Source organism: Prionailurus viverrinus, chromosome D4 (assembly GCF_022837055.1).
Source record: "Prionailurus viverrinus isolate Anna chromosome D4, UM_Priviv_1.0, whole genome shotgun sequence".
Classification (NCBI taxonomy): Eukaryota; Metazoa; Chordata; class Mammalia; order Carnivora; family Felidae; genus Prionailurus; species Prionailurus viverrinus.
In genome coordinates, this window is record NC_062573.1 from 60,993,801 (window position 1) to 61,014,520 (window position 20,720).

General features: G+C 41.0%; 1 protein-coding gene across 8 annotated transcripts in view; it reads left to right on the forward strand.

Moving 5' to 3' along the window:
* Window positions 1-20,720, forward strand: part of TUT7 (terminal uridylyl transferase 7) — a 62,406-nt gene that overhangs the window by 39,189 nt on the left and 2,497 nt on the right. For 5 of the 8 annotated variants that reach the window (XM_047831550.1, XM_047831552.1, XM_047831554.1 and 2 more), the window contains 7 exons: window positions 527-704; window positions 5,188-5,235; window positions 5,322-5,413; window positions 7,036-7,151; window positions 8,259-8,584; window positions 10,548-10,624; window positions 10,983-11,046. In XM_047831550.1, the coding sequence (XP_047687506.1) occupies window positions 527-704; window positions 5,188-5,235; window positions 5,322-5,413; window positions 7,036-7,151; window positions 8,259-8,584; window positions 10,548-10,624; window positions 10,983-11,046 (901 nt within the window). Of the gene's footprint in view, window positions 1-526; window positions 705-5,187; window positions 5,236-5,321; window positions 5,414-7,011; window positions 7,152-8,258; window positions 8,585-10,547; window positions 10,625-10,982; window positions 11,047-20,720 lie in introns of those variants that run through there. The other 3 variants (XM_047831556.1, XM_047831555.1, XM_047831557.1) reach the window with 3 other exon arrangements.

A 20,720-nucleotide genomic window follows, 5' to 3' on the forward strand; every position in this document is an offset into this window, starting at 1 on the left:
GTAAAAAAACTAGCATATATAGATGTTTCCTTTGAAGTTGAAAACATTTTCATTTTAATAAAAATGAAAACATTTTAATTAAGTCAGGTGAGTTTCCAGGGACTATATGTAGGATTTCTTTAATGCCTGTTAATTCCAAATGGCTATGTAGCTTTATTCCAAATGAACAAATATTTGCTAAGTGGTTTTCTGCAAACAGTTTGGAAAGACTTTCTTTGAGTTCAAAGATCTAATAACCCAGGCATCATCAAGGCTCTTAAAATCTATTTCCAGATTCTTCCACAAACATGCCCTCTGGGGTTTGACACTTAAAACCCTGAGCTTTCCCTATCTCCAGGTCACACGGTAGAGATTAATAAAGTCATGAAAATGGTATTTTAAAATGTGAGAGAAAAGTTACAGAATTATATTTTTATGTATTTAAATTCCAGTTAATAAGTCCAAACTTACTCCCTAAGATACAAATGAAGATAGATATTAACACTTTACTATAGAGCATGATATCTCTGTTCCCTTCTATTTCTAGCCCACCTATTGGCCAGAATATGGGAAAAATACAGAATCTGTTGGGCAGCTATGGTTGGGACTTCTTCGATTCTACACAGAAGAATTTGATTTTAAAGAACATGTTATTAGCATCAGGAGAAAAAGTCTGCTTACAACTTTTAAGAAACAGTGGACCTCAAAATACATTGTAATTGAAGGTACAAATAAAATGAAGCTTAAAATCGAATAGAATATAGAGTTTGAACTAGGAGGGCATCGTTCTCCATCCCTGCAGAGAACGGCAGGGAGCCACCAGCTGGGATGTGCAGCATTGCCATTCTGTTACTGTCCACATCAGCACACTTGTCTGTTTCCAGGATGAAGAGTTATTTTTAAGGGTGCCTGGTGGCTCAGTCAGTTAGGCATCCAACTTCAGCTCAGGTCATGATCTCACAGCTTGTGAGTTTGAGCCCCTCATTGGGCTCTGTGCTGACAGCTCAGAGCCTGGAGCCTGCTTCGGATTCTGTGTCCCTCTCTCACTGTGCCCCTCCCCTGCGTGTTCAGTCTCTCTCTCTCTCTCTTCTCTCTCTCTCTCTCCCTCCCTCCCTCCCTCCCTCCCTCCCTCCCTCCCTCTCTCTCCCTCCTTCCCTGTCCCCCACCCCAGAATAAATAAGCACTAGGAAAAAAATTTAAAAAAAAAAAAAAAGACATTTTTAAATGACTGGTGTCCTCCTGTGGGGCTTCTCCCCACTTCAGAACTCTTTTGACCATGACACATCTTTGACTTTTGTTGAACACTTACTGGAGAATAAGTTTGCAATAGAGATAAGGCAGCTTTAAAAGAGTGGGACTTTGGGGCGCCTGGGTGGCGCAGTCGGTTGAGCGTCCGACTTCAGCCAGGTCACGATCTCGCGGTCCGTGAGTTCGAGCCCCACGTCGGGCTCTGGGCTGATGGCTCAGAGCCTGGAGCCTGTTTCCGATTCTGTGTCTCCCTCTCTCTTTGCCCCTCCCCCGTTCATGCTCTGTCTGTCTCTGTCCCAAAAATAAATAAACGTTGAAAAAAAAAAAAAAAAAAAAAAAAAAAAAAAAAAGAGTGGGACTTTTGGGGCACCTGGGTAGCTCAGTTGATTAAGTATCTGACTCCTGATGTCAGCTCGGGTCATGATCTCACGGTTTGTGAGTTTGAGCCCTGCATCAGGTTCTGCGCTGACAGCTCAGAGCCTACTTGGGATTCTCTCTCTCTCCCTCTCTCTGTTCCTACCCCGCTGTGCATTCACACGCTCTCTCGCTCTCTCTCTCTTTTTCTCTCTCTTTTTCTCTCTCTCAAAATAAATAATAAAAAAAAAAAAAGAGAGAGAGTGGGACTTTTAACACCTTCTGAATTGAGGGTTTGAAAAGTGGGCACTAATTGAATTTTCAAGATCCTTATTTGCTATTTATTGATGAAGGGGTTTACCTACAAGTAATTATATGTAAACTTTGGCATTTCTTTTGCCCATGCTGAAGCCTTTTCTTCCATTGAATGCAAGGATCCGTGGGCCATGTATGTTTGTAGTCAATTGTTTACTATATATTTTTTGTTTGTTTGTTTAATTTGAGAGAGTGAGTGAGTGAGAATGAGTAGGGGAGAGGGGCAGAGGGAAAGAAAGAGAATCCCAGGCAGCATCCACATTCAGCACGGAGCCCAACATGGGGCTCGATCCCACAACTGCAGGATCATGACCTAAGGCCAAAACCAAGAGTTGGACACTTAACTGATTGAGCCACCCAGGCACCCCTCCAGTTTGTGGGATTTTAATTTTAGGGTCAAAAGGGAGTTTAAATGTTTAAAACTGAACTGAGAAATGGCTTAAAAAATATTTTATTGGTTTTAATCTTTTTTATTTTTTTGGAAATATACTCATATTCGTTAAATCATGTGTGTTACTTTAGGTTATGTTTCCGTCATTACTTCTGCCTATTGGCAGTATTAACATACTGTGAACATTTGTAAAATTAAATTCAGATCACTATGGCTTTAGATATGACTTTAACTTTTTAGGATGTCATATGTCAACGTTTATTTATTTTTGGGACAGAGAGAGACAGAGCATGAACGGGCGAGGGGCAGAGAGAGAGGGAGACACAGAATCGGAAACAGGCTCCAGGCTCTGAGCCATCAGCCCAGAGCCCGACGCGGGGCTCGAACTCACGGACCGCGAGATCGTGACCTGGCTGAAGTCGGACGCTTAACCGACTGCGCCACCCAGCCGCCCCAGGATGTCATATGTCAAAAACAGAACTTTGTCTTAAACCTTTCCATTATCACAGTGGGTCCTTACCGTCTCCAATTGTTCATATATTGTTTTTAATTTTTGAAGTCTCATTATCTTCTAATTTTTACATTCCTTTCAGATGAACCATTAGTAATAGGCTAAGTTAGAAAGAAGACTTTTTTAAAAATTTATTTATTTTGAGAGAGAAAGAGTATGCATGTGAGCACGTGAGTGGAGGAGGGGCAAAGAAAGAGGGAAAATCCCAAGCGGCCCCCTGCACCACCAGTGCAGAGCCCAATTTGGGGCTTGGACCCATGAAACTATGAGATCATGACCTGAGCTGAAATCAAGAGCCAGATGCTTAATCAACTGAGCTACCCAGGCACCCTTAGAAGGAAGACTTTTAACCAGCTCTTCTAGAATGGAGGAATTTCAGGGGTGGTGGTGACAGTGATGTTTTTTACTGTACAGTGGCTTAATATTATAGGATCTCTGCTACATTAAGCAACAACCAAAAATACATGTACAAGTTACCAGAAGAAAATGTGACCAGACCTACTAGGAAGGTAACCTTCTGAAAGCAGTTGTTAGTATAGGGTCAAACTGAGTGAAGGCTTCTGCACTCCAGTAACATGCTACTGAGTCTTTATCCCGAACGGTGTGCCCCACTTATTGCACATTAAAAGCGTAACAGACAACCAGAAAGATGCCTCATTTTACTTCTTTACTCCTTTTCAAAGATTTTTTTTAATGTTTATTTATTTATTTTGAGAGAGAAAAAGAACGGAGAAGGGCCAGAGAGAGAGAGAGAGAGAGAGAGAGAGAGAGAGAGAATCCCAAGCAGGCTCCACGCTGTCAGTGCAGAGCCCAACATGGGGTTCCATCTCTTGAAGCATGAGATCGTGACCTGAGCTGAAATCCAAGAGTTGGATACTTAACCAGCTGAGCCATCCGGATGCCCCATCTTTATTCTTTTTGTATATATTGTATGCATGCAGTCCTCCATTTTCTTAATAATCCCCAAAAAGGGTTGGGGTTTTTTTTTCCATTGCTTTTCTTGAATATTTTTAGGCATTTATTGGAAATAATTAAACAATCAAAGCATGAATTATTATGTATGTATGTTTTAAATCATACATAAAATAGTATTTTAAATTAGAAATTGTGCTTTACCTCCATTTATTTCATGAACAAATTTATTCAGATCTCGAATAAATCTTTGACATCAGCATTTTTTCCCATCTTTCCTACCACTTTCTGGGTCATCTAATAAATAATATTCCAGAACCCAACATATATATATACCTACCTAGTGCATTTAAGATGCACACATTTAAGATCATATGGGAGTCCTTCATGAAGCTTTTACTAAAAACTGAGGTCTGAGTAGCATAGGGCAGGTGTGTGTGTGTGTGTGTGTGTGTGTGTGTGTGTGTGTGTGTGTGTCTTAATTTATCTTGTGTTTTATGATCTCCAGGATGACTGATGTGATCCTTAAAATGCTTGTTAGTTAGCAGGAACATCCAGTGCTAAAATGTTTTAAGTCTAGTTGTGACCTCTATATGCCTCTCAAACTAGCACCCTTAGATAATATTCGATTAATAGGTCTTCTCCAAACAATATTTTGTTGTTTAAAGTGAAGCAACTCCTCATAATAGGAAGGAGTCTATAGAGAATCAAACATAAAGTAACACCTTCTTTTCTGATGGACACTTTCGAGAAAACACTTGACTTATATTTAGGAATATATATTACTTAGCTGTATTACACATTTGAAACTCATTAAAAAGGAAGTCATTTAACACAGTTGACTCTTGAACAACATGAGTTTGAACTGCGTGGGTCCACTTAAATGTGAGTTTTTCTCAATAAATACAGTACTGTAGATAGATTTTTCTCTTATGATTTTCTTAATGTTTTCTTTTTTTTTAATGTATTAATTTATTTTGAGACAGAGCAGGGGAGGGGCAGGGAGAGAGAGGGAAAGAGAATCCCAAACAGGCTCTGCACCTGTCAGCACAGAGCCCGACATAGGGCTCGAGCTCACAAACCATGAGATCATGACCCAAGCCGAAACCAAGAGTTGGATGCTTAACCCACTGAGCCACCCAAGTGCCCCGACATATTCTTTGTTTTAGCTTACTTTATTATAAGGATGTAGTATGTAATATATATATAAAATATATGTTAATCAACTATGTTATAGGAAAGGCTGTGGTCAAGTGTAGGCTATTAGTAGTAAGTGTTGTGGGACTCTAAATATGTGTGTGGAATTCTGACCTTGTAGGGGGTTGGTGCTCCTATCATTGTTCAAGGGTCAACTGTACTTTTATTAATGATGAAGTATGTAATACTTCCTCTGTCTTTTATGCACACGTTAATGTATGAATAGTGGCATTTCCTATTTCATTATCTTTTTTGTTCTCATTAATTTGTTTTTATGTAGATCCCTTTGATTTGAATCACAATCTTGGAGCTGGATTATCGAGGAAAAGTAAGTTGCTTTGTTTATAAATGTTAATGTGGTCCCTTTTCCTTTTAATCCATCTAACTGAGCACTTTTAACTCTTTTCTTCTCAGTGACAAATTTTATAATGAAAGCATTTATTAATGGTAGAAGAGTGTTTGGTATTCCAGTCAAAGGATTTCCGAAGGACTACCCGTCAAAAATGGTAAGTGTCCATTGGAAATACCAAAAAACAATTCTGAAAGCCTTTATTAGGGCACCTGGGTGACTCAGTTGGTTAAGCATCTGACTTCAGCTCAGGTCACGATCTCATGGTTCACGAGTTCGAGCCCCGCATCAGGCTCTGTGCTGATAGGTCAGAGCCTGGAGCCTGCTTCAGATTCTTTGTCTCCCTCTCTCTCTCTGCCTCTCCCCCACGCATGCTCTGTCTCTCTCCCAGAAGTGAATAAACATTAAAAAATACTTTTTTTAAGTTTATTTGAAAAATAAATAAAAAGTAAAAGCCTTTATTAAGCACCTAGTTTGTACACATGACTCCAGTAATAAATACTCTTGAAAGTCTGGCGAAGCTAGCCAAGATAAACAGTTGCAATACAAAGTAATCCCTTTACTAATTCCCTTTAGAATCCCTTTTTCTAAACATCCCAGTTCTGAGGCCATTTATCAGGAGAACAGGGAGAAACAGCCACACGTGGAATTTGGGTGGGAAAATAGGCCTTTTGGCGCTGCTGCTTTTCCTTGGTAACACACATAGATGGCACTGCTGTTCCAGCAGCATTCAGCTCTGTGCCAGCCTGTGCCAAGCCCAGCTCGCACACAGCTAAGGGTCCTCCACCTGCTCATATGAAGTCTAGATCCTTCAGTCTACTTGAGAGTAATGCATCTCTTAGTGGGACCAGGAGAGAGACAGTGTCACTTGTGCTGGCAAGCTCGCTGGCGTCCTATAACCTGATACTCAAGATTTTTATGGGACCAGACTCATTAAAAACAAAGCCAAATTGCACAAAAATTCCCTTCAGTGAGCAAAAACTAGAGGGTTTTCTGTTAAAAATAATTTTTTTTTCCTTCACTAATTTTCTTTATAAAGACTTTTTAAACGAGCCTGAAGCATATGAGTGTATTAAGAGTATGGGGGTATCCTCAGCACTGGATCGTGTCTGTGCGTCTCGTTTTGGCTAGATATGCCATGGCTGCCCTCTATGCCAAGGCTTCTGAAACTTGATCCAGCAGATCTTCTTGGGGGTTTTGTCCTTGGGGATTCTAATCCAGGAGATTGGGGTAGGGCCCAAGACTTGGATTTCTTACAGGCTCTCAGGTGATGGCCGTGCTCCCTTCCAGTCCTCACCTTAATTTCAGTGGCAAGGAGGCTTCACTCCAGCCATTGTCTTCCCTTCCTTCTGATATGTTTCTCCAAAGCCACAACAAAACAAAGCAACAACACATGGCTCCTTTCTTTTGCTCTATGTAGTCTGTGTAATGCAAATCATAATCCTCAATTTATTGGGTTCTAGCCTTTTCATTTTATGAGAAAGCGAAGCCTTCTTAGCTGGCCGCGGCTTCCCCCGCGTCCTGGGGAAGCTGACTCACGGGCATGTGTGATGCTCTCGTGTAGAAATGTCCTGGAAAAACAGGCTCCCTTTATGGTTAGGGTGAAACTGTGGGCCGCAGGATGAAAAGGAATAAACCAACATGAAATTTAGGTAAAACTGTCCCTAAGCAGTATAGTAATCGTTATTCAAAAGAAGTTTTCCGATCGATACCTGGTTAGTTGTTGTGTTTTGACCTCACATTAATCGTTCATAGTTTTCTATATGTATGTTCCGCTAGGAATACTTTTTTGATCCAGAAGTGCTAACTGAAGGAGAGCTGGCACCAAATGATAGATGTTGCCGAATTTGTGGGAAAATTGGACACTTCATGAAGGATTGTCCTATGAGGAGAAAGTAAGTCCGTGTTCAAAAGGGGTGGTTCTGTTTTACTTTCTTATTGTACCAATTTTTAAATGAGGTTCTGTTGTAACAGAAAATAAACTTGTGTTAAATCCAGCAGTTCTCAGATAAATGATTTTTTGCAATGAATATGAAGTGATTTAAAACACGCCTTTAAGCACGGATGACCAGAAGTTTCCAGATGACAGTCTTCCAGGCCTGGTCCCCTTTCCTCATTTTGGTCACTGCCCCAGTTGTTACTCAGCCATTCGGTCACCGGCCTCTCCAACAGGGGTGAAAGAAGAGATGAGAAAAGTGAAATGAGTTCCTTCAGGACATCAGTGACACTTCCAGTGTACAGGAACTGAGCTGTACCAGACTCGTCTACAGTTTATTGCCAGATAGGACCCTTCACTTGTATGCAGTTTAACCCTTAATAATTGCCGTGGCGAAGCCGCTCAGTTTGGTCACCATGCTTCTGGTGATGTTTGCAGGAGGGTCGGGGAGGGGGGGAGGTTTGGGTTGCTTGCTTGGGACGAACTGTTGTTTTGGGTGGTGTGGTCTTAGCTGGACAACAATACTCATTTAAAAAAACATGCTACTTAAAATAAGGCACCATCTAGAATTTGAGGCTCTTATTTAGTAGTTTGGTTTTTTATTGAGATAATAGTCACTGATCACTGATACGACAAGAAAGAAATGTTTTTAACGTTTTAAGAACATAAATCTCCTAACCCTTGTTTCCTTGACAATCACTGGAACTTCCATGGCTTAAATTTCTAGTGCCTAGTAAAGAATGGGCCGCAGAATTTCAAGAATTCACCCCAAGGAGAATTCGAGTTTCATCACATCCGTATCACAGTAGGGTACTAACCCAGGGAGTTCCACTAACTGCAAACCCTGGTTTTATGGCACTAGAGTAACTGTGAAAATCAAAAAGAAAACCTACACCGTCACCCTGAGGTTGCTTCTTGATAGAGCAGATGGACTTAACATTTGTTAAATTCTTGTTTTTCCCTCTGACACTTTCTGTTTCTGGTCATCTCCCAAACCTGGAGTGCTCTTAATATTTGGTCAGGTGTCTGTCTAGCTTTTTCCTACTGGTGTTATATCATCTTCTAGAGTGAGGCGGCGGCGTGATCAGGAAGATACCCTGAACCAAAGATACCCTGAGAACAAAGAGAAGAGGAGCAAAGAGGACAAAGACATTCAGAACAAGCACACAGAGAGGGACGTGTTGACAAAAGAAGAGAAGCCCGTGCAGTGCACGCCTCAGAAAGCCAAGCCAGTGAGGACAGCTGTCGACCTGGGCAGAGAGAAAATCCTCAGGCCACCAGTGGAAAAATGGAAGAGGCAGGATGACAAAGACTTACGAGAAAAACGTTGTTTTATTTGTGGAAGAGAAGGGCACATTAAAAAGGAATGCCCGCAATTTAAAGGCTCTCCAGGTATGGATACCGGTCATACCTCGATGTTTGCCCTCGCATCTCAAGGGAAATCTCTCTTTTAAAGCCCTTTACTATTTTAGATATATTTATTTCTCTAACAAACCTACTTACTGAGGAAGATTTCGTTTTGAAGAAAGCGAACCCTCCCTCTCCTTTAACCCTGACCCTCTAGATGTCTTAAACTTATTCCCGGTTTCATTTAGAGGCTTATAAAAGTCATTTGGTTGACTTTTCTAAGATGATCAGTGAATGGAAAACCCAGTCATCCCCAGTGCCTAGAAACCCTAGCCCGAGTGACCAGAAAACATGCCGCCGCTTGAGCTTCACTTCTCAGTAGGTGCACTTTGGAAGTGGAAGCACTGATTGGCCGTGGGGGAGGCACAGCAGAATCATGTCAGGACCCCAAGCTGTGGATAGTGAGCCACTTGTACTTCTCTTTACCTGTGTACATGCACATGCCTAGAAAAGGCACTGAAAGGAACTCTGTTACACGGTGACTGGTGGTTCTAACCGCGGAAGAGAGGAGGATGTGACTGTTTTAATACTTTCCTGCGGCGAGCAGAGTTATTCTTACGATGAGGAAAGATAGATGACCAGTCCATACTTGAAAATCATCCATACTTCTTGTCCCTTTGAGTTGTTGGGTCTGCATTGACCCTTTCTATTAAATGGGTAAAGTGTCCACTTTGGGCATCTTTTTAACAGACTGTTAGCAGTGGGGGTACCTTCTGTGTACATATAAAAAGTTAGGATTTACAGAGCGGTTTACACACCCTCACTTTGTTTCTCCGAACAAACCTGAGAGAGTGGATGGAATCTGATTGGCATAGAAGAGAAACCCGGGGAAGTCATTTTCTAGATTAAAGTAGTAACCTTTCATGTTTGTCCTCAATTGCATATGTGTATGGACAGTGGAAAAAAGTCAGCACTGCTGACAATTCCCTTAAAGTACTCTACGGTCATTGTCCCTGGAACACTCGTACCTCTCTTCCGTTTTATTATATCATAGCAGCAATATAGTGTCTCTTTTTTTAAAGACAAGATTTTTAGAGCACTTATTTTTTTTTAAAGGAGCTTTATATGGAAAGTATATTTTTAAATTATTTAATTATTGGTTTGAAAATAGGACTTCAGTGCTTATGGAAGTTACAGCTTGCCCTGCTTCTAAGGAACTCAGACAAATTTAAACTCAAACTCGTTGTGCCCTGACGTGCTACATAGACCAGATCTTTTATGACTATAAGAGTAAATCTATTTAAGAGAAATCAAAATAATAGCCATAGCTAACGTTCACTCAGTCGGGCACTATTTTAAGTACTTTACGCGGGCAGTCTCTTCTGATTTTCTCCCCAGCCCCATGAGATGCGGTATCGATAATCCCAGTTTACAGATGAGGAAACTGGAAACAGCATAGATAAGACGTAATGAAGTTCGACCAGTTATTTTTGTAGACCCTTCTGAAGAACGGGCGGTGTGTGTTTACTAGTAGCACGAAGCACATTATCATCATGCTCCTCTTGGGTACAACACAGAGGTGAAGGGATGCCCCTGCATCCCCCCAGCTTTGATGGGTTTCTTCCTCCCAGTTGGTAGCAAGTTCTACGTTGTCTACTAGTGAAGTTCTCCAGGTAGAGCGGTGCTTCTGGAAGGCTGCAGGGGCAGTAGCAGCAAGTCAAGGAGAGCCAGGGGGATCCTGGGGCAGGGATGGGTAGATAGGAAGGGGGGAGTGGGAGTAGAGAACGGGGCGTTTCCTCCAGCAGCAACTCAGAGTAAATCAGTTGCTTCTTCCTGTCCGAAAATTATGCTGCCCCCTCTCGTTTCTTCAAATACGTTATTTTGTCCACACAGTATACTCAGTGGGAACTTCTGTCACATCCACAGAAAAATGTTCTGTGAAAGTTTGAAAACAGGGCTACTGCTTTCATTTTACAGTGAGAACAAAAAGTGCTAATTTTTTCCTCAGGTATGTCTAAATCAGATTGTGTGTTTGGATCCCCTTCTCTACCTAGTCCCTTGAGACCAACTGGCACATTTGCTCAGGTAAACCTAGCTCAGACCTGAGCAGGAAGCCCCTGGCTCATCTGTCTGTCAGCACGCACTTCCCGAGTGCTAGTCCTCGGCGAGGTGCTGGGCGCCCCAGGCCCTGGCCTCTTCCTTCTGGCTAACGCTCCTGGCTCCTCCCTCAGCACCCCTGCGCCGTGTGTGGTGAGGCTTGCTGTGTGCCGATGGCAAGGGCGCTTCCAGGGCTCCTGAGTCTCTGTCTTGCTTTTCAATTAACTTGCAGAGTTCTGCCTTCCACACGCCTAATTTCAGCCCTCTCTGGATATGGTTACGGTTTTAAGGCTGTTTCAGATGCTCTTCCTTTCGATTTTGTAAACCAGTCTATTTCATTTTTTAGGCAGTGCTTTTACATGAAGACAAAAAGAAACAAAAAACAACCATATTTTTGAGTCCCCAGTCAGGTATGTGGGTTTAAAAAAAAACAAACAAATGTGTGTTATTTTATTTATTGCATAGTTTACCACATGCCTCTTGAGATGCTTCCTTTGAGTATGTGGTTTTAACAGGGACTGGACGTCAGAATCACTTGGGGAACCTTTACAAATACAGCTGCCCTCCCCCCACCCTTCAGAGGTTAGGCTTGAGCCTGTGCTCTAAGGTGGTTCCTATATCATCCCTAAGTAAGAACCATAGCCTTTAATTATTTGTTCCTCTTCCACGCTTTTTGTTTCTGATTTGAAATTGCCACTGTCTTGTCAGCAGTATGTTCTCCTCATGAGACTATCTACCATACACAAAAGTAAGGAAAGAAAGAAATTGTTGGCCTGAACTCCTCTCTCTCTCTCTCTCTCTCTCTCTCTCTCTCTCTCTCTCCCTCCCTCTCTCCCTCCCTCCCTCCCTCCCCGCCCCCCTCCCTCTCCTTCTCTCGGCTGCATCATTTATTCATTCCTTCAACAAATAGTGATTAAGCCACCACCCCCCTACCGCCCAGCCTCTAAGCACAGAATATGGGCCTCAACACTGACAATATACAGCAGTGGACCAGCCCCTTCTCTCATTTACTCCACATCCTTGTCAGAAGAGAGCTGTAAATATTCCCTATGGCAACAGGTGCTAAGAAACACAAAGCAGGGAAGGGGAAGGGAATGCTGGATAGGACTGTGGCGTCTCTGATGAAGTAACATTTACACAAAGAAATAAAAAGAGGGGCAAGTTAGGGGAAGTTGGAGTTAGACTGTTACCACAGAACGAAAACCACATTGTGCCCCCATGTCACTGAGTGATGTGAGCAGGGAGGGGTGGTAGGCGAGGTCAAGATAGATGGATCTGGATCATGAGGTGCCTTGAGCGCTGGCAGGGATGGCTTTCTCTCTCTCCACGAGATGGACAGCTTTTGGAGGCTTTGGAGCACAGGCGGTATTGTGGGAATTCTGATGGCAAAGGTTCCCGTGGTAAAAGTCTGCTGGGCAGAGGTGAGGGTGGCAACAGAGCCACGAGGAGGCTCCTGCTGGAGCTTAGGGGAGAGCCGGCACTGGCTCACACTCAGGTGGAAGCAGCAGGGGACTCGAGGACTGGTCACGCTCTGGATATTCTGAAGGTGGTGCCAACATGGTCTGTTGCTGGGTTGGATGATTGCATAGGACAGAATGCACCCGAGATGACACTACGATTTTTGGCCTGAGCAACTAGAAGACCAGAAGTGGGACTTCCTGTGCAGAGAAAGAGGAAGAACAGATTTGGGGACGAAGAGTCCATCCTTAGCCATGTAAATTTGGCCGCTGGGTGTTTGAGTAGAGATGCCAGGTAGCCAATGAGATGTATGAGCTGGGCGTTCAGAGCAGAGGCTTAGGCTGAAGATAGAGACTTGAGTATTGTCAGGGCAGAGATAGTATTTGAAGGCCTGGGTAGGAGTGGAATCACCTCCGAGGTAAACACAGAACAAAAAGAGAAAAGCATTTAGAGGCTCAAAATAAACAAAGGAGACTGACAGAAGACGGTCAGTGAGGGAACAAGTGAGCCGGCTCCTGGAGTCCAGTGGAAAAGGGGCCTCAGAGAAGGGCTTGGCCATGTGTGGGTGCTGCTGCTGGGAAGTCTGGGGCAGTGTAGACTGATCAGTAAGCATTGCATGTGGCAGTGCAGAAGTCACCAGTGAGTCGGAAAAGAGCCCTGCCTCTGGAGTGGAGAGGACAAAAACCTGATTGCAGGGATTTCTGGTGAGAAGCGCTGGAACCAGTCTGGCCAACCAGACCTCCCAGCATCCTTTCCGGCCTGCCAGGCCTGTGGACAGATGCTCAAAGGACGGCAAGATCAGGAGGCTCTGAAGGCCCTTCTGGTGTTCAAGTATGCTTTTGATCCTGAAAGGGAAGGGGAGAAATTGAAGGGTGGTGGGAGGAAAAACAAAGTAACTTTAATATACTGAGACACTTTTTTAGTAAGAAGGGATGAAACTTTAAACTTGATACAAATATTCTGAGTTCTGGCCTGAAGACCCTCTTAGTAACTTTGCCGTGTGTGTGTGTGTGTGTGTGTGTGTGTGTGTGTGTGTGTGTGTGTGTTTCAATAAAGTAGGTTTAAAGAAGGGAAATTGTATAAGCAAATAGAGCACGTGTAGTCTTTTTAACTTGATTATATAGTTTCTGAAATTTTAAAACTTCATTGATATAACGACATTTTTGTATGTAGTGTAAAGCAACTCAATATTTTATGCTCAGTCCATATATGTTGTATGTGTAATGTGGGCACACTGTTTTTAGATTGGAGAGTGGCTGTGTTAGTTAGAATGTGAAGAGACAAGCTGTCTCTACCGTCACTGAGAAATAGCGCTCCCGATTCCGGGGCAGCCTTCTGAGCCCCCGCAGTAGAGAGAGTGCCTCCCTGCGCTCACCCACCCAGCCTGAAATAAGCTGGGGCGCAGTGACCCCACTCTGGGAAAGCAAAGAGAGTTCCAGACAAGGAGTGTTTGGTTGTCTCTACTTGGAATGTTGTTAACAAGAGAAAAATAAATGGAATAATGAAATTATTTAGCTACTTCCATTTCTGTCAGGATGGAGATGAAGTATCTCAAGTATATACAATAATAGGATTAGGCATTTCTTTTTATGCCATGTGAATTTTAGGGTTTTTTGGGTTTTTTTGGTCTGTTTTGTGTAATGATTGTAGAAAACATGTGAAGTGACCTCAAATCTCTTTACGATTACAATTTAAGAGGAATGGGTGTTAGGTTGGTATAGAGGTCAGGTGATTCAAAGAGAAAGAACCAGAAATCTTGAGAGAATTACTCCCCTTACCTAAAAAGGGGATGGTGTGCGAAAAGGTAAAGGACTCAGGAGGCTCTATGAGAAAACGCAGGAGCAGCTGTTTCCAGGGAAGATGTAATTGTTCTCAGTGGAATGCATGGATGTAAAAACAAGAAGAGTTCTAGTGGGAAACCTCCAAAATCAAACAGAAGTGAAATGGGAACGGGGCCCTGTCGTGAGCCAATCTGATGGACAGTGAGAGCAACCACGAAGGACAGAGGAGGAGGGTGACAAGCAGCGTCTGAAAGCCAGATGTGGGAAACAGACCCACTGCCGTTTGTGGGATCACTTCCCATAGATCCTGCGAGAGTTTAAGGGTCACAGAGTTACCGTATGTAAACAAGCCAAAAGAATGTTGTTTTTACGAGATTCAGCCTTGAACAGATACTTCCAGAACATTACACATAGGAAAAATACCGATCCTTGTTTCATCAAGATGCTCCTTTTGCTAAGGTCAGGGTGTTGAAGAACATCACTTCTACAGGCAGATTGCAGAGTGTGATTTCTAGCTCTGTGATCTTGAAAAACCTGCTTAGCCTCTACTTGACTCAGTTTCCTCATCTGTTACAAGGGATAATCATCCCTGACTTGTAGGGATGTTGAGAAATCCATGTGGAAGCACTTAGGACAGCACCTGTGTGTAGCAAGCAGCGCAGAGGTTTGTAGGGATGGTGATTGCATCAATGCTCCTACACTGCATCCATCAGCATAGCTCCTGCTGAAGGTTTTTACACATCTTGAACGTAGAAGTTTATTCTGATTTTATAAATTGTTTGTAAGTGGGGGAAGAATACAGATGTTGGACATCTGGACATATACCTGGAAATGGCATTACCAGTTGACAATAAGGATTACTGTAATTATCTTCTGCATAAGACTTGCATATTTATAAACATTTTGAGCAACTGTAAAACTTAAAACTTGCATTTGCTACAGAAGAAAAATTATTACAATAAATATGTCTACTTCATACCAGAAAAAAAAAGAAAACATTAATGGGTGGTTAAAATCGGTCTTAATTGAACTCTTCAAGTAAGTATATGATAGCTATTAAGACTTGTCAAATTTACCCACAGTATATTTACCCAAATTATCTATATTATAAATCTGAAATATGTCTCGACTGTAAGTAGTATTAAATTTCCCCAGAGCTGCTCTTTTCCACAGTGCTGAATGTGTGGTGCACGGGTAGCCCCCCAGCGAGCTGCTGGTAGGACAGCCCCTGTTCTCTCCTATTAGCCTTATTGGCCGTAGGCAAGAGCCCGGCTTCTCTGGGCTCCAGACGTCTCATCTACCAGTGCTGACGGCACCATTTAGCCCATCAGACCCTGAGATTCAAACACCCAGCCCATAATAAGCACTCGGCCAAGTTCTCTTTCCTGACTTTCCATTCCTTTCTACTAGGCTGTATAGAATTCTTAACTCCCAAATGGGAAGAGCGGTGGATGGACAGTTTGGTGAATTCCCGTGTTCTTCACTGTGACTCCCCCCCCCCCACACACACACACCTGCCACAATGCCTTAGATGTCCCGTGAGTCTTGTTGATAAGAGGTGTACACATTTTGAAAGAACAAGGAAAACTAAGTGGGAGAATGGTCAAGAATATGAGCTTTCAGGTCAGACATACTTGAGCTTGAAGTACAGCCCAACCATTTGCTGGCTTACTGAACCTCTGTGCCTCAGTTTCTTTGTTCATAAATTGGGGCTAACACCTCACAGGGCAATTGTAAGGATTAATTTCATCTACAGAAAGCCCTTCACATAGCATCTGGCACATATTATCCCTCAAGTTATCACTGCCTTGTTACTGTTGTAAACAAAACCTGCCCCACTGTTACTTACCTCTTCTAACTTAGAGGACAAATGTATAATGGAAGTTTTTAACAAAAAAACAGGAGTATGTGGAGGTTGTAGAACCATAGCCATCAACTGATTTTTATGCTTAAGTGAATTACTCTGGTTTACATGTAACAATTTATTCAGTATGAGAATCTCAAAAAACTAACATTTTTCTATTCCTTAATCCTCCCCTATTTTGCAAAGAAAATTACATTTCAACAAAAAGAAACTACATCTGTCTCTTCATTTATTCCATTTTAATCTCATGGTTTGAAATCTTAAAAACTGGAGATGTTGTAAGAGATTGGTGGTATCTTTTCTCCCTCATAATGATGTATATATACTAGTATAACTTTTTTCCTTGACCAGAATTTAAAAGCCTACTGAAAAAAAAAAAAAAAGGGGGTCTTTATGATAAGGGCACCTGGCTGGCTCAGTCAGTAGAGCATGTGACTCTCGATCTCAGAGTTGTAAGTTCAAGTCCCAAAATCGCTTAAAAATCTCCTAAAAAATATAATAACAGAAGTACCTTTGTAAACAATATGGGGAGACCTTATTATTGAGTACAGATCATTCTTTTTGATACCCTTTTTGATATTCCAGTATGTGAATATACCATTATTTATTTAATCATTCCTTATTAATGGACTAGCTATTTTCAAATATTTGGTATGTCAGTGTCTTCCAGGACTTTTTTTGCTTTAATATTCTTCCCCCAAAATGGAGAAAACCCATACATCTCATATATTTTTAAGTTGATATCTAAATTTTTCATTAGAATTGCAAAGTATATAATGCCCGGGGTCTTTTAAAATAAATATTGACATTTTAAAATAAAACTTCTCAATTAGCCTTAAATGTTTCAAATGAAATTAATATGCTTTTTCATATGAGCTACTATTCATTTACAGCTGTTTAACAGGCAGAAATTTTATATCATTTTACTTTCCTCCTTGAATTCCTTTGTTGTACTTCCATCTTAAGGTGGTATATTTTTATCATATATATTTCAAGCATTTTAGGAGCACCCAGGTGACTCAGTCGGTAGAGCATGTGACTCTTGATCTCAGGGTTATAAGTTCAAGCCCCATGTTGAATATAGAGATTCCTTAAAAATAAAATTTTAAGGGGCGCCTGGGTGGCTCCATCAGTTAAGCCTCTGACCTCTCAGCCTAGGTCATGATCTGTGGTTCATGAGTTCAAGACCCACATCGTGCTTCTCTGCTGTCAGTGCATAGCCTGCTTCGGATCCTCCGTCCCCCTTTGTCTCTGCCACACTCTCTCTCAAAAATAATAAATAAACGTAAAAAAATTTTTTTTATTAAAATCCTAGAAAAAAAGATTAAAATTCAAGCATTTTATTCATCAGCCTATCCTACTCATCTGTAACAAAAATATTTATACATACATTGGATCGTTATGATCTTTGTCAAAGTATGAAAATTTCTAGATTGAGTTTTGCATTAGAATATATAATTGATCAAATGTTAACAAATTTTCATTAAAAATGACCTTTTTATGGGTGAAAAAACTGTGGGTTTTTTTTGGGGTTTTTTTTTGCACAAGTCAGAGATGGGGCAGAGAGAGAGAATTTTAAGCAGGCTCCATGCTCTGTGTGGAGCCCGACACAGGGCTTGATCCCATGACTGTGAGATCATGACCTGAGCTGAAATCAAGAGTCGGATGCTCAACTAACTGAGCCACTCAGGCGCCCCCCGAAATTTTTATATTCACATGCCAAATGTGACGGCCATTCAGTGAGATAGATGGGAGTTCTCCATGCATTCATGTATTGTTGGATCAGTACTACTTATTGCAGGAATGAAACGATGTTCCTTAACCATTTTTTTTCCCTGAATCTTTTGTTTTTATAGTTGGCAACCGTTGAGAAACCTCAGTAGTCTCTATGATAGGATACTAAAAATAACAGATAACTTTTTCAGGGAATGGAAGATGTTTTACAACAGTGCCACTCAGTTATTGTCATTTCTTTTTAACTAAATGCCCAAAAATTACATAGTAATGTATCATCAGGAAGTAATTTTTGATGATCACAGCTATCAGTGTAATTTTATGAAAGCTAAAAATTTGGGGGTTTTATTAGAAGCATTCACACTGACCACAGATACCAGCATTTCATCACCCCAGATCCACATACCACATTAATATTTGGATGAGTAGGAGACATGCCACTCTTTTTTAAAGTAGGAGAAGAACTGTGAATGAAAGACAGGTGTGCCTCCTGAGAACCAGCCCTGAGCCTTGGAACACTGCCGTCAAGTCCCCTCAAGCTCCCTGCCCTCTTGTCCTGTTCCATTGGCTCAGTAATACACGTGCCCGAGTTTCAAGACCACTGTTTATATAAAACTCTATCAGGCACATTTGCCTAGTTACTTCCTCAGGATAAATTCCTAGTCAGAAGAGTGATAGGTTAAAAAGTATGCACGTTTTCACAGTGATGCCAGCAATGCCAAAACGGGATTATTGACAATCCCAGGGAGTCCCTGACAGCCTGTTTCCCCTACTCTCACGTCATGGCAACAGCCCCTTTTGCCAATTGGCTTGTATCCTCCATTGAAGGCTCATATTTTTCATGTTTTCATTTGTATTTCTTCATGTTTCTGTCTCTGTGTTTTTCAACTAGGGTATTCATCTTTGTTTTTTAGCTCTTTCCACATAGAAAGCCATACATGTTTTGTCACATGTTCTGTCCTTCACCGCTACCATCCCAGTTTATTATTCTTTCAGCCTCATTTATGATTCGTTTTGCCACGTAGTCACTTGTTTGGTTTAGTAGTTTCATCTAGCCAACTTTTAGGTCCTTTCAAGTCATGCTTATAGTTTTGTAAATTTCTTGTTCTTGCCCCTCATTACATGAAAGTTCATCCACGTTTTATTTCTAGTGGTTTTACATTTTTACATGCACATTTTTTATATGAAATTTCTTCAGGTTCCAGATGTATTTTTATATATAGGGGATGTAGTAATAAGACTGTTAGTATTATTCTTAGAAAAGAGTAGTTTGTGAACATTTTGGAGAAAATGTAAAGATACAGATATAAGCCATCTATTAGAGAATGGACTTTATTTTTTTCACATTTTCTTTTCAATCTTTTTTTAATAAAAGATCATTAAGATGGTACAAGTCCCCTTTGACTACCATCCCATACCCACTCCATGCATCGTGTCCCCTCCACCCCAGAGGCATCTGTTATGCATTCAGATGTTCCTCCAGTTCTTTTCTAAACTTGCATATGTAGCTTTTAACGAATGTGTCCTTGGTGATTTGTTTAATTTAAATGATGTATTATACCGTGTAATAAGAATGTTCTACAACCTGCTTTTTCATATCTATTTAATGAAGCAATTTTGAAATTAATATATATTGCTATTTATACATTTAGTTTTATTTTCTTTCCAGTATTCCATGTATGAATACAGAATATTTTATACATTACCTAGCACATGAGCATTTAGGTTGCATTTGTTTTTTTGTTACTATAAACAGTGCTGTAGTGAACATTCTTTTCTGAGTCTCCTTGAGCATATATGAGCGATTCTATAGTTTTCATACCTAGAAGTCAAACTGTTGAGTCATTACATATGTGCATTTTCAGTTTAGTTAGATATGGTCAATTATTGGTTGAAATAATTGCCACTCCCACCAGCAACGCTGATAGCTGAAAAATACTTTGGTGGTGTTCTCATGTGTATTTTCTAGACTGTGGTGATGTTTTTGTTTATTAAGCAGTTGGAGTTATTCTTCTGTGAATTGCCTGTTCATATCATTAGCCCATCTTACTTGTTTGCTGACCAGTTGGAGTTCTTCTGTGAAGTCTCTGTTCCTATCATTTGCCCATTTTCCTGTTGCATTATTGTTTCCTTATTAATTTGTAAGTGTTCTTCATTTATTCTGAATACTGCTCCTTTATTATATACATTCTATGTATCTTCCTCTAGTATATCTTGTCTTTCTACTTGGGTCTGTTGCCATTCCAGAGTTTTAAATTTTAAGATAATCAAATGATTGACTTTACATGATTAGTTTTCATGGTCATGTGGCTCAGTGATTTTAGGGTCATCTTTAAGAAATTCTTCCTCGGGCACCTGGGTGGCTCAGTCAGTTAAGCGTCCAACTTTGGCTCAGGTCATGATCTCACGGTTCATGGGTTCGAGCGCCTAGAGCCTGCTTCGGATTCTGTGTCTCCCTCTCTCTCTGCTCCTTCCTTCCCTGCTCGTGTTCTGTCTCTCAAAAATAAACATTAAAAAAAATTTTTTTTCAAGAAATTCTTCTAAGATATCCATCTATATTTTCTTCCAATACCTTTAAAACTTTATTTTTTCTGTTTAGATCTCTAACCCATCTGGATTGTACGTACAGTATGAGGTGTAGTGATATAAACTTTTTGTCCCTTGAATGAAAAGTCGATCCTAGATACTTTGGGCGGTTCAGAATATCAAAGATTTGTTGCCTATAGATACTCGAGGGTATAAATACCACAGGAGAATGCTTTTGCTTCTTCCTGATAGCACTCATTTTTCACTATGAGTTGATCATTTAGATGCTATGCTTTGAAAAGTTTGCTTCTGTGGGGCATAAATTTCTATTTGCATACTTAATATGTTTACCTTAGAAAATGTAGATAGTTAAGCAAAATAAAGAAAAAAGAGCCATTTATACCTAATTCTAGAGCATAACTACTATTTAGGTTTTGGAAGTAAAGTCTTCCCATCTTTTTCTATCAATGCACTAATAATGGCTAACATTTATTGAGTACTTTCTGTGTACCAGGTACTGTTTAGTTTTATCTGTATTTTTTTTTTAATTTTTTTTTTTCCAACGTTTATTTATTTTTGGGACAGAGAGAAACAGAGCATGAACGGGGGTGGGGCAGAGAGAGAGGGAGACACAGAATCGGAAACAGGCTCCAGGCTCTGAGCCATCAGCCCAGAGCCTGACGCGGGGCTCGAACTCACGGAGCGCGAGATCATGACCTGG